This window comes from Octodon degus, unplaced genomic scaffold (genome assembly GCF_000260255.1).
Source record: "Octodon degus isolate 3935 unplaced genomic scaffold, OctDeg1.0 scaffold00077, whole genome shotgun sequence".
Classification (NCBI taxonomy): domain Eukaryota; kingdom Metazoa; phylum Chordata; class Mammalia; order Rodentia; family Octodontidae; genus Octodon; species Octodon degus.
Genome location: NW_004524653.1, coordinates 764,657 through 778,368, shown reverse-complemented (window position 1 = coordinate 778,368; position 13,712 = coordinate 764,657). Strand labels below are relative to the sequence as shown.

The 13,712-nt window shown below is 46.8% G+C and overlaps 1 protein-coding gene across 3 annotated transcripts in view; it reads left to right on the top strand.

Annotated features, from left to right (window-relative positions):
- The first annotated feature begins 560 nt into the window (after positions 1–560).
- Positions 561–13,712, top strand: part of Rae1 (ribonucleic acid export 1) — an 18,808-nt gene continuing 5,656 nt past the window's right edge. The window contains exons 1-9 of one of the 3 annotated variants that reach the window (XM_023720774.1): positions 561–706; positions 2,894–2,999; positions 4,541–4,637; positions 5,181–5,285; positions 6,787–6,879; positions 10,063–10,149; positions 11,013–11,099; positions 11,202–11,273; positions 12,830–12,937. In XM_023720774.1, coding sequence (XP_023576542.1) covers positions 4,548–4,637; positions 5,181–5,285; positions 6,787–6,879; positions 10,063–10,149; positions 11,013–11,099; positions 11,202–11,273; positions 12,830–12,937 — 642 coding nt within the window. In that variant the 5' untranslated portion in view covers positions 561–706; positions 2,894–2,999; positions 4,541–4,547. Of the gene's footprint in view, positions 707–2,893; positions 3,004–4,540; positions 4,638–5,180; positions 5,286–6,786; positions 6,880–10,062; positions 10,150–11,012; positions 11,100–11,201; positions 11,274–12,829; positions 12,938–13,712 lie in introns of all 3 variants that reach the window. The other 2 variants (XM_023720771.1, XM_023720772.1) reach the window with 2 other exon arrangements.

The window sequence follows — 13,712 nt, the reverse complement described above, 5'->3', positions numbered from 1 at the left end:
GGTGCTGGGGGATCGAACCGCGGTCCCTGTGCTTTGCCAAGCTTGTTCTAAGTAGGTGCTTTAGACCACTGAGCCATCTCTCCAGCCCCGCACGGCAAATTAGGAATTAACCCACACGTGCAGCAGGGAACGAGGGATGGAGGTGCGTTCGAGAGGCTCCAGCAGAAAGGCAGCTTTTCCGAATTGGCAGTAATAAGATTCCCCCCCTCCCCTCTTTTGGCGGAACCGGGCATTGAACTCAGACCCTTGCGCTTATCATAGAAGCGCTTATTCTACTGGGCTATCTCTCCTGTCCCAATAAGATTTTTTTTTAAGGCACTTAAACACCTCACATATGACAACTGTTTAAACTAAAATCGCTACTTTCCACGCGCCCGAGCTGCGCGTCCGCAAAAGCAGTCGATTATGCCGAACTTCCCACCCATTCACAAACTGCGGGCGCCAGGACTTCCTCTTGCCGCCACTATCTCTTCTGCGCATGCGCCTCGCCCAGCGGAAGGAGGAGCTTTCCGTCGGCGCTTTCCGCGCGGCGCCGGAAGTGACCTCAGGGCGCATGCGCCAGGGTTCCGCGCTAATTGGGCAGTTTCTGTTACTGGTTTGAGGAGACCCCCAGGGGTTTGGGGTTCCCGCACGACTGCCTCGCCCTTTTATTTCACCTTCCTTTCTGCTGACCGCCGCTGCCTGTCAGCCGCGGCGCGACCCTCAGGTAGGCCCCGTGCGCGTATCCTCCTTGTGGCGGTCATGGCGCCGGCGGAGGCCAGAGCCCCCGGCGTGGAGCGCCTGGCAGTGAGGCTCAGGGCAGCGAGCGGGCCTGAGCGCTGAGCCTGCGAGCGACGGCTGGAAGACTGGTCAGGGCTGCGGGTTACTTCGGTTCAGTCGTGTCGCTTTCCTGGTGGGGAAACTGAGGCTCGGGAGGGGTTATACCGAGTTGATGTCGACCTTCGTCGCCTCTGCCCGTCCTCAGACATCCGGCTTCTCAGACGCATGTCACCTCCTCGGAGAAGTCATTCCTGGACGGTCTTGTACAGAAAGGCATTTTCCCCGTTAGCAGTTTCCTTCTAGACTTACAGTCAGGAATTAAGTACCCGCCTCTCCTCGCCCGCGATTCCTCGTACACGCGCGAACACTTCCCCGAAGAGCTCCGGCGGGCGGCACCGGGTGCGCTCGGGGGAGTAGTCCAGAGCGGCCGGGCCGCGGGGGCGGGCGGGCGCGCCGGTGGGAAGAAGGGCTTGGGTTTGTTATTTTTTATTTCTTTGCTTCTGTTTGTTTACTTACTTTGTATGTTTTAGGGAAGGGTGACAGGGTGTTCAGGGTCTTACTGCTACGTGGACTCGCAGTGGTCCGCCTGTTTACAGCCTCCCAAGAGCTGGGATTACGGGCGCGGGCCACGAAGCCCAGTCTCTCGCGTCTCAGCGCGCCCGGGGCTGGGGCGGGGCGGGGCCGCAGGGCAGGCCCGGGGGTCAAACCACCGACCCCTGGGCGCCTGCTTGGGCTTCTGAGCTATTTGGCTGGCTGTTTGCTTCTGTTTTTTCTTTTTCTTTTCTTTTCTTTCTTTCTTTTTCTTTTTTTTAAAGACAGGGTCTCGCTATGCAGTTCAGGCTGGCCTGGAGCTCACTTTGTGGCCCAAGCTGGTCTCAAACTCAAACCAATCCTGCCTCAGGCTCCCTAAAGGTGGGATTGCAGGCTCACCTAGCCAAGCTTGTAAACAGAAAACTGTCAGAAGAAAATGGAGCGGGGTGATGGAAGAGTAGACATTAGGGAAGCTTCAGAGTGATTTTTTAAAAATTCAAGCCTGACAGCTCTATTAAAGTATAATTTACACAGCACGAAATCCACCCAGTTAAAGTGCATGTTTTGATGAGTTGGGGAAATTTTATACAGTCGTTTAAATGTCACCGCAGTGCATTATTAGAGCTTTTGTGCTGCCCCAAGAAGTTCGGAGGAGACAACTTTTGAGCTTGGAGCCAAAGATTGAGAGGGGGCTATCTTAAGCTAGAGATGTGTAGAGGTGTGCTGGGGGGTAGTAAGGAGGAAGAGAAGGGGAAGGTGCTTCTGGTCAGTGCCCCACTGACCTTTCTAGGGCCCTGCAACGTTCATCTCTGATGATCAAGGTTGGGGTCGGGGGTGCAGCAGAAATGACCAGAAACCTATTGTGAGCAGGCTTGTAGCCTACAGTTTTATTCCCAGCTACTCAGGAGACTGAGGCAGGCGGATCATCCTGTCTCAAAATGAAATTCAATAAGGGCTGTGGATGCAGCTCAGTTCTACAGCGCTTTGTTAGCTTACACAGGCCTTACATTCAGTCCTCACTACCGCAAAACGTAAAAGAACTGATTGCGCTGTGTGCAAGATGCTTGCCCAGGCCTCATAACTGGAGTCCCTATTCGTGTTTATCTTATTTTAGGTGAGGATCACAGCTCAGGAACGTGTCCAGAGCGGGTGGTGGCTGGTGTCTTGAGTCTTTTGCTTGTTGGGTCATGGAGCCAGAGGGTGATTTGAGGACAAGAGAGGTGGTTGGCAGGGACCTCAGCCTCATGCACAGTAGATTTTTGAAGTGTTAGTGTGCAGGGAGCGCTTGCTCTGACCTATACTGTCTGCACTTTATTTTCCAGGAAGTTGCAGAAACTTAATGTGCACGCCTGTCCCTAGGACCTCACAGCACCTCCATCTTTTTTTTTTTTTATTTTTATTTTTATTTATTTACTGTGTGTGTGTGTGTGTGTGTGTGTGTGTGGCCAGCTCAGCCCACCAAGGGGCGGGGCTGGCTGGCATGTGGTGATGGGGGATTGAACCGCGGTCCCTGTGCTTTGCTAAGCTTGTTCTAAGTAGGTGCTTTAGACCACTGAGCCATCTCACCAGCCCCAGCACCTCCATCTTGTGTTGTCTTTTCCAGTGAACACTGTGTATCACCTGCGATTGGGATCTTTTTGGAGTGACTGAGGTGGACTTCTGGGTGAAGGAGTTGCTAACAGGGACAGAATTCAAAGTGTGACATCAGTGTATGTGAGTCATTAGAAATTGGATGTTCTCCTTGGAAGGAAAAAGAGGAAAGTTGTTTGTTGTGCCCGTTATGTTCTCAGCACAGTGCACGTTCTACATGATTGGATGTGATTTTCAGAGCAGTCTTGAAAAATGTGCTGGATTTGTTTTCAGAGCAGGAAGATGAGGCCTGGTGAGATTAGGGCTCGAACTCTGATGAATGGCAGAGGTCCCTTCAATTCTGGGTGGCCTGGTAAACAGTGATGCCCAAGAAAAAAGCCTAGTGAGATTCTTGCCAAGTAAATGACCACAGCCGAGTGCCAGATCGTTTGGCACTCAAGCAAGCCAAAGCGGATTCCTTCGTTAAAACTTCTCAAGCCAGGCATGGTGGTACACGCCTGGGATCCCAGCACTTGGGAGGCTGAGGCAAGAGGATCACATCATTTGAAGCAGTCTGGGTTACATAGTGCATTCAAGGCCAACCTGAATTACATAGTGAAACCCTGTCTCAAAACAAACAAACAAACAAACAAACCTCCTCAAATGAAATTGTGAATTTCAGGTAGAACTGGTGGGCTTTCTAGGTAACTGCATGCAGAGACCAGAGAACTCTGGTTAAGAACCAAAATAAGAACAGGAACTTCTACATTTTTTTTAAACTATTCAGTGGAGTATTTATATTATTCTTTTTCTAAAAGAGAATAAATATGCCGTTCAGGCCCCACCCTGGGGCTCACTGAGACAGCAATTGAGACTGGGCATGGTGACGCACACCTGTAATCCCAGCTCTTGGGAGGCTCTAAACAGGCAGATTGCTATGAGTCTGATCTAGTAGTGAGACCGTGGACACCCTATAGACCCTGTCCTAAAATACACACAAAAAAGGAGAATAATAAAACCAAAAATGATACAGAGTTTCTCTAAACAAGACGATAGGAATTCAACAGTGATTTTTATGTTGCATATTGTTGTCTTAAAATTAGTTGTTCAGATTGCCAGATATAAACATGCAAAATTGGTCAATGTAAATTTTAAAGAAGAGGAAAAAATGTAGGCATTAATTGCTCCTTTCAGTTGACCAGTAAAAATAAGCAGTACAGTGATCCCAGCTATCCTGTGTATGTGTATGTTTGTATATAATTTTTTCCCCTTTTCTCCTTTCCCTTATTCCAGTTGTTCCCTCCCTTTGAGCAGTTTCTTTTCCTTTCCCGGGGTCTGATGTACCTTTCAGATTTTATTTCCTGTTTCAGGTTCTTCCTGGTGTGTCTCTGGTATATGGCTGAGTGTCTCTCATGCGTAAAGCATGACCAAATTTATTGCCTAGATAGTGACGGTATTAGTAGGGGAACTGGGCATGGAGTGTATGGGAATGCATCAGTCTTTCAGTTTTCTGTAAATGTGAAACTGTTGTGAAATAGAAAGCGGCTTACTATTAATTTCAATCTGAAGAGAGAAGCCTAGAGTAGTTCTGTGCTGTGGCCTAGTATTTCTTCGTTGCCTCTCACTGATGTGTGTTACTTAAGAAAGGAGCTGTCCTTAACATTTCCTACTTCACTTCTAGAGCTAAAATGAGTCTGTTTGGAACAACCTCCGGTTTTGGAACTGGTAGCACCAGCATGTTCGGCAGCACTACCACAGATAATCACAACCCTATGAAGGTACCACATAAAGCTGGGCGGGGTTTGTGGAATGAGTTCAGGCCAGATTTTCCCACACTGACAAGAAGAGAGAAAGATGGCTTGGGAGCTGCCTGTGGGGTAGACCTCTGAAGCTGTCTGGCCATATCTTCTGGAGGTTTGGAGCTCTGGAGTACCTGTCCCCCGGCAGTGTCCCTCTCCTCACTTTCCAGGTCTCCAGAATCACTGAGGGTGCTCCTGAAAGATCCCCCCCAAGGATGGCAGGATCGGGGTTTCAGTGGTAGGGGACAGTGAGGACAGGCAGTGGCTAGGACCAAGCACCAAAGGCAGGAGTGAACTGGCGGGTGGTAAACATGGGTTTGGGCCTTTCTCTTGGGGTCTGCTTCTTGTCCTGATAGTGCTGATTCTTTGCCTGACTTGTTTATTACTCCTCTGTTTGCTCAAAGTAAGGAAAAATCTGATTTGGTTTTTGAGACAAAGTCCATCTGAATATGTTTAAGGAGAAGAAAAGCGGTTTGTCACTGTAATGATGTGCACGGTGTAACACTGGTTTTCCCTCCCCAGGATATCGAGGTCACATCTTCCCCTGATGACAGCATCGGGTGCCTGTCATTCAGCCCACCAACCTTGCCCGGGAACTTTCTTATCGCAGGATCCTGGGCTAATGATGTAAGTGCTTCCCAAGGCATCTTCTGTCAGCCGTGTGTCCTGGTGGGCAGCGTTGCCTTTCCCTTTCCCTCCATTCTGTGCCAGCTGAGGCACATGGCCCTCTTCGAGAAACCAGGTTAGAGACTGTGAGCCCTTCTGAGGAAAGATACTGATGGCGTGTACATATCATGTACACATTACTCAAAAAGATACATGCTAGGCCAGCATCTCGTGGAGTACTCCCAAACCAGATTGGTCTGAAAAGGGATGTTACCCGTATGGTGCACACACATTTCCTTCCTTCTCATCCTGAAAATGTTCTTAAGGTAATTGCTCAGTGTTTTTGGCTTTAGACAATCACACCAATCCTGTGTGATCGGTATAATTTCTCATCATGTACATATAGAAGAATCAGTTGTAGTGTACAAAAGCTGGTAGAAAAATTAGAAAGGGATGTGAAGAGATACTTCATAAAAAGTAAACTGAAACCAGCCACATGCATAATCAGAAAGACACTGATTTTTGTGATACTTTTTTTGTGATACTTTTTTGAATCGAATTATCAAAAGGTTTAAAAGCTTTAACCTTATATGTATTGCTAGTAGGCATGAAAGTCAGCTTTTTTTTGAGAATTGGAACTTTTTTCTATCTGTCTATTTATTTATTTTGTGGAACCGGGGATTGGAACTTTTGTCTGCAGAGTCATTAGCAGTCAGTATCAGACATCCTTAAGTTTAAGTGCCTCGTCTCATTGATTCTCAGACTGCAGAGGAGATGTGCTAAGCTACTTAATATGTTTTATCAGAATTTGTCTTTGCAGTAGTTGAAGAGCTTCCTGCCACTTCCATGTTACCAGGCAGGGTTCTGAGCTGTGGAGAAGTGAAGTGATAGTCCAGGCTGTATCTGCATGGTGAGGCTGGGCTGCAGACTGTCATGCCACCTGGTATCACAGGTGACTTTCTGCTAGTGAAAGTCGCAGTATTTAAGTGCAGTGGTCATTTATGATGTGTTCATATGATGGGATACCACTTTAAACGTTTTCAGAAGAGATTTCCAACTGGCCTGCAGTTGGGAGGCAGGTAAGGGTAGAGGGGAGGGGAGAGGAGAATATGAAGAAAAGAAGTCATGGTTGAGCAACTTGGCTTTCTGTGTAGTTTCTGAAAGAGTTGGTTTGATTTGCTACTAAGTGTTAGGAAAGTGTTTAAAGATGAATAGCATAGTGGTACCAGTGAGAAAAGCTGCGGTTACAAAGTAAAGATGCTGTGTAATCTATTTTTCTCAAGGAAATATGGGTACATTGAGGGAAGATTGAGAGCACAAAGAATGTTAACCATGGGTGTGGTGGAAGTTGAGTGATTTGTTTTGTTTTCTTGTATTCAAGGAATCCCCAACAAATACCATTTGTTACAGATGGGAAAGTGTCTCAGGTCTTGAATAGTAACATAGGGTTTCACCCATTGGTGCTGGGAGGGTGAGACACTGAGAATTGATGCTTTTGTACTGACGTGTCTCTTGCCCACAGGTTCGCTGCTGGGAGGTTCAGGACAACGGGCAGACCATTCCGAAAGCGCAGCAGATGCACACCGGGCCGGTCCTCGATGTCTGCTGGAGTGATGTACGCCTCCCTCTATGTCTGTTGTTCTGTTCTGCTTTTTAGTACTGTGCAATTCTGAATACTTAGTAACCTAAATGCACATGCAGGTTAATTGCCCCATTGCCTGAAATGCTGAAGGCCAGAAGTGTATTATATTTTGAAATTTCCAGATTTGGGACGATTTTGCATAGACTTTCCTGTTTGAGTGTATCTAACTGGTTGAGTGGTGGATAGATAGCACTGAAAAAAATTGGGACATTGCCAGGTATAGTGGCATATGCCTGTAATCCCAGCACTTGGGAGGCTAAGGCAGGAGGATCGCCACAAGTTCAAGGCCAACCTGGACTACATAGTGACTTGAGGGCCAGCCTGAACCATTTAACAGAACCCTATCAAGAAACCAAGAGGAGTGGGCCGGGGAGCTGGCTCAGTGGAATAAGTGCTTGCCTGGCAAGCGCAGGGGCCTGAGTTCAATCCCCAGTTCCGCACATAAAAAAAGAAACCAAGAGGAAAAAAAATAGTTGGAGTGTTTTACTGGCTTTGATTAAGAATATTTGAACTATACAGTATGTATATGTCCACATTGTAGGAATTCTAAATTTCTTTGTAAGAGTGTTGTAGTTATTGATGCCCTTATTGTTAATTTTAGTAAGATAATCTCTGAAAGCATTTTTTGTGTTAAAAAAAAAAATCCATGATTTTATTGACATTTTAAGCAAAGGACTATACAGCCTCTTGAAGCCCCTATCTTTACACTATAAGCTTTGTTGTTTTTATTTGTATTTATAATTTTTGTTTTCAGTTACTGGAGATTAAATCCACGATGTCATCACTGAGCTATATCCCACTTTTTAAATTTTTTGTTTCGATACAGGTCTCACTAAGTAGCCTATACTGCATTCAGACTTGTAGCCATTCTGTCTCAGCCTGCTGCCATGCTGGGATTACAGGTGCACTGCTACACTTGAATGGAGCATTATTGTTGTTGTTGTTATTATTATTATTATTATTATTAGTAGTAGTAGTGTAAGTATCTTTTTGAGGCAGAGTCTCGCTATGCAGTTCAGGCTGGCCTTAAGCTCACTTTGTAGCCTAGGCTGGCCTCGAACTCAGTGATGCTCTTGCCTCAGTCACCCGAGCGCTGGGATTATAGGTGTGTGCTAAAGCTTTGTTTTAAATTAGAAATTTTGCAATCACAAAATCTTAGAGGGGAAAAAAAATATGTTTCTCTTACCATCATACCTTAATACTTGAATGCTTTGAAACTTGTCTCTTAGTACTTGATTTTTTTTTTCCCCCAGAACCAGGGATTGAATTCAGACCCTTGTGCTTGCCGGGCAAGCGCTTATTCTACTAAGCCATCTCCCTGGCCCCTTAGGACTTGATTTTGATGCGAAAGCTTTGTCCTCGTACTTGTCCTTTGTTTGGTACTGGAAGTACAGGCTAGAATGTGTTGGGGTCAGTTGCTACATGACTTGATACTCCTTCCAGCCACAGCGGTTTGTGTGGTACTTACTGCATCTCCTGGAACCAATTAAGTGATAGGCACTATTATATCAGACTTACCAAATGGTTCTTATTTTTATTCTTATTTTCTCCCCATTCCTCAATATCTGAGGTTTTCCTCTTTTTTTTTTATGGTCCCATTTTGTTTTCTTCCCCTGGTTGAAAAGAGTGTGGTGTTAAAGTGATTGTTCACAGAGAGACCGCAGGGCTGAGGGTGGGTGAGGCACCCGGGGGCCCCCTGGAACTGTGGAGAGGCAGCAGCTCACAGCAGAGTCTAGGGAGGCCCAACACCTGGGCTCCCCTCCCACTAGCGCTGTTGCCTCATGGCTGAATCCAGCAGAAGCAGGAGACAGCTGGGCCATGATCTCAGCTTCAAGGCCCCTTTCTGAGGCTTTGTACTTTTCTTTATGTAGCCAAATGTCATTAGGTTATTTTATTAGATTTTGTTTATGAGGTGTTCGTTATGCATGCAGTCAAGTTGAACCTTGTTAGTGTATGATTCTGTCATTTGAGGAACACACAGTCACATTCGAGATGTAAAGCAGATCATCAGCCCGGGTTCCCTCCTGCCCCTTTGTAGTCAAATCCTAACGCCCAGTCCCTGGAAACCACTAATCTGTTTTCTGTCCCTGAGTTTTGCTTTGTAAGACTGTCATAAAGGTGGGGTCCTATATAGGATGGAAGCTTTTGAGACCAGCTTCTTTCACACAGCGGGGTGAATTTTAAATCCCAGTGGTTTGTGTCTGGAGTTTGTCCCTGGGGCTGAGCAGGATTCCGCCATAGGGGCATTGCTGTTTCCCCAGCCCTCTGTTAGTTGAATTGCTGTATTGCAAGGGTTTGTAGTGTTATCCCTGTAAATTCATCAGTGGAGGGAGGAGCAGACATAAACTTCCTTGGGTAGAGAACTGGTAGCTTGAAATGTTTGTGGGTGGAGGTTGAGCTTTTGAGCTCTGAAATCAGAATTAACATAAGTAAGCCAGGGCTTAGTAAACTATGGTCACACAGCAGATGAGGCCCCTGGCCTGCTTTTCTACTAAATAAAGTTTTATTGGAATGGAGCCACACACAGTCACACAACATGTATCAGTGCTGTCACTACAGTGGTGGTGGTACATGTACTTCATGAGTTCTACATAAGAGTTTTTTAAAGCCATTACACAATGATTGCTCTGTGTGTGTGTGTGTGTGTGTGTGTGTGTGTGTGTGTGTGTGTGTATGTGTGGCTGTGGCTGTGGCTGTGGCTGTGGCTGTGGCTGTGGCTGTGGCTGGCTCAGCCTAGCCTGGGGGCAGGGCTGGCTGTGCTTTAGACCACCGAGCAATCTCACCAGCCCAGTGACTGCTTATTTTTAAAGCTGTGTTAGCTTAGATAGGACCAGTGATTGAAGGCTTAAATTTTATCAAAATAAGAAAAACTTAAAAACCAAATATTGCTTTTGAAAAAAAAAGTAGAATCAGGAATGAGAGAGACTTAAATTTCATTATATGATTCAAAGTGATACTCATTTTTTTTTTAGTTCTGCGCATCTCTGAATCAATAAAATATATGCCCAGAATGTTTGTTTATGGCTGTAGTTTGCAACATACTCGCCTCCACCTAATTGGAGTAATAAAAATTACAGAATACGTAGTCCAACTTAACAAGGGATGCATATGTAGAGATTTAGCTTCCTCTGAGTGCTAAATTCTCTCTTACTTTAGGACGGAAGCAAAGTATTTACAGCGTCGTGTGACAAAACTGCCAAAATGTGGGACCTCAACAGTAACCAAGCCATACAGATCGCGCAGGTAACAGCCCTGTGCAGAACCGCAGGGCAGGGTCGGGCTCGAGGTCGTCCTCGGACTGGGATAATTCTCTACCATGACCAAGTGCAGTTTGCCTGTATCAGGTCCCCTGAGTGTGCCAGAACCCCTACAGTACAAGAATAGCACCAGCTTTCTACCCATTCTCATTTTCATAGTATTTCGAAGAGTGTTTGTCCCTTAAATCTGTCTTGCATGTATATGTGGATCATAGCTTGTCCTTGACATACACATTTTGAATCCCAACATCGTGTGTGGCTTGCATTTTCCCGCTTGGCTTTGGTCACTCCTCTCTGAGCGTGTCTTCACTGAGTGCTTGCCATGTGTGCACGCGGCACTGTTGCCAGGGGCTAGAAATACAGAAGTACGGGGGCCTTTCCCCACACCCACGGAGCTTTTATAGTCCACCCAGCGACACCAGGCGCCATTCGTGTGATGAGGAGAGGCCCTGCAGTGGGGGGCTCGACAGACACGTCTCCAGAACGGGCATGAGCTGGAAGATCACAGGCCGTGCGAGCGCATGGGGCGTGGTGTGTGCGATAGCAGCTCCCAGGCCTTAATTCGGGTCTCCTTTGTACATAAATCCCAATTTGGTGCCATTTTTCACTGGTTTTGAGTGTCCCCAGGCAGGAGCTTACTGTCTTGAAAGTAAAACTCAAAGTTAGAGTTTGTTAGAATGAGAGTAGGTGTATATTCTACATTCAATGTTTTGGGTCTTGGGGAAGCACTGAAGTAGCTTTGATTTGTGTTCGCTGTGATGACAGCATTTAAATTCTCAATTTTTAATTCTAGAGCTAAAACTGTAGCGCGCTGTTACATTAATCTGTTTGTTTTTGTCCTGTTGAAAGCATGATGCTCCTGTTAAAACTATACATTGGATCAAAGCTCCAAGCTACAGCTGCGTGATGACCGGCAGCTGGGATAAGACTTTGAAGGTAGAAAATGTGGTGTGCAGCCCGGGCAGGTGGACAGTATTCTTATCTCGTGTAGACTGCAGCTCTGAACGGTCACTTTCTGCTTCTTGTTTTTGCATTCAGTTTTGGGATACTCGGTCATCAAATCCCATGATGGTCTTACAGCTCCCTGAAAGGTGTTACTGTGCTGACGTGGTAAGGAATGTCACTTCCTTTTATTTACTTTTAAAAAATATTTTATTTACTTGGTACAGGGTCTCCCTACACAGCTCTGGACTCATAGTGATCCTCCTGTCTCCACCTCCCCAGCACTGGGATTATAGGTGTGTGCCACCACACCTGGTTTTGGCACACCCAGGGTTCCAGGACAAGATGGCGTATAGTACCAGGGATCAAACCTGGGTCCTTGTGCTTGCCAGGCAGGTGCTTAGACCGCTGAATTATCGCCCCAGCTGTTTCCTTTTAAAATACAGAATAAACATTCATCACGAATGACACTCTACAGGTAGTGGGTAGTCTAAAAACCCCTCAGCAGTATAAGTAGAGTAGATGGAATTCAGTTGGCTTTCGTTGTCCTAGCGGATCTGGGGGCTGCCTTTATTGCAGAATTACTAATTGCTGGTGTGTGTTGGGTCACTCTGTGACCATATGTAGCTAGCGACATGCCTTTGTAGTGTAACATTTACCGGGTGTTAGGAAAACATGAATCATTTATTATTGTGGTTCTTGTCTTTGAGACTGTCTTTAAACAGGAAGAAAATTGAAGACCTTTTCTATCAGCTGTCCTGGGTGTTCCATTTCGAGGAGTTTATCTTCAGACTCTGCTGGGTGTGGGTGGTCTTACTCAGTGTAGGATAGTGTGGGTGGTCTTAGTGCAGTGTAGTGCCATACTGGAGGCCACTTGACAGGCTGCCGGGCGGGTTAATGAGCCTGATGACCCTGAGCAGGGTTTGTGGGAGGGAACACTGCACAGCCACTCTGGCAGCCTCGGAAAAGAAGGACTGGCTGTTGCTCACACGTGGTTTGAGTAAAGGGCCAGAACTGTACAGAAGTGTTTCTACACATGATGGTCAGAGAAGACTAGGATAAATCGTACCATCAGGTTAGTGGTAGTGTGTACGTCATCATTCTCCATTTCTCAGGATATATTGTAAATAGTCTCATGTTTTACAGTTTAAAACAAGATAAGTATTTTTAGTGTCCTGCTTTCAGATGCAATTTCTGTAGGTTTTCATGAAACATATTGCTGTTACTAAATTATTAAACTGAGAATTTTGGGCTGTGGAGATAGCTTGGCAGTCTAAGCGCCTACTTGGCAAGTGAAAGAACCCAGGTTTGATCGCCAGCACTGCATGGGATGCCAGCCCAGGAACCCCAGGTGCATGCCTGTAAGCCCAGTGCTGGGGAGGCTGAGACACTACGAGTCCAGGCTGCGTAGCAAGACCCTGTACCAATTAATTAAATTTTTTTTTTACAAAAACTAAGAATTTTGTGTGTTAAAAATTGATCTAGGTGGGCCAGGGAGATAGCTCAGTAGAATAAGCACTTGCCTAGCAAGCACAATCCCCAGTACCTAAAAAAAAAAATTTGATCTAGGGCTAGGGATACAGTTCAGTGGCACAGGGCCTGCCTGGCAAGTGCAAGGTCCTGGGTTTGATTTCTGGTACCAAAAAAGTTTGATCTAATACTTTGGCATAAAAAAACCCCCACTCTGTTCATGTCAAGTGCCTCTGTTTTCCTCCATTCACTAGATATATCCAATGGCTGTAGTGGCAACCGCAGAGAGGGGCCTGATTGTCTACCAGCTGGAAAACCAGCCTTCTGAGTTCCGGAGGATTGAGTCTCCACTGAAGCACCAGGTGAGTTGGAGCCCACCAGAAGCGTGTCGCCAGCAGCTGCTGCGTGCCTGGGGTGCTCTCTCAGGGCTGTTCTTGTGCCCACTGGGAAGGCCAGCTCTCAGAGCGGGGCATTTAAGAGGAGAAACAGCACTTGGTGAGGAGATGCTGCCGCCTGTGCTTGAGCCCCTCACCTGTCTGCCAGACATTCCCAGGGTGGCCAGGTGCTGCTGAAAACATCACGCATCTGGATGAATTGGTTGCTTTGTAAATTTGTCACTTCCAGCTTTAATTCTGCCTTCGTCGCAGGAGCTTGTCTGTGAGGTTTTCTCTTCATTTCAGTCTTGCACCTGCCACAGGGCTGCTGGGGCCTTTCTCATCTTCTTTGGCCTTGGTCTCAGCAACTCATGTCAGCTCCTGCTCAGAACAAAGCTGGCTGTCGGCTCTCTGCTTGCCTCCTCCTGGCAGGTCGTTTTCCTTGCAGGAAGCTGACCTCCTAGAGCCGAGGCCTGCGGTGCAGGCTCAGCAGCCCTACAGCTCCTTTGCATTTCTCAGCGAGGCCTGAGCCAGCAGGACTGCTTACCGGACTTGGCTGTCTTTGCTAGTGTTACCCATGCTTTTGCTGCTGTGTCCTGGAAATGAGTTCGGAGAGCAGTGTCCTGGAGTGCTGGCCTTGGGCAGTGGGCAGGGGTGGGGACAGACTCCAAACATTTTCCAGGTGGAAGTGAGGGAGCCCCATGACAGTAGCTCCTATGTCTCCAGTGTCCACACCAAGTGGACACAGGTAGGTCCCATTTAA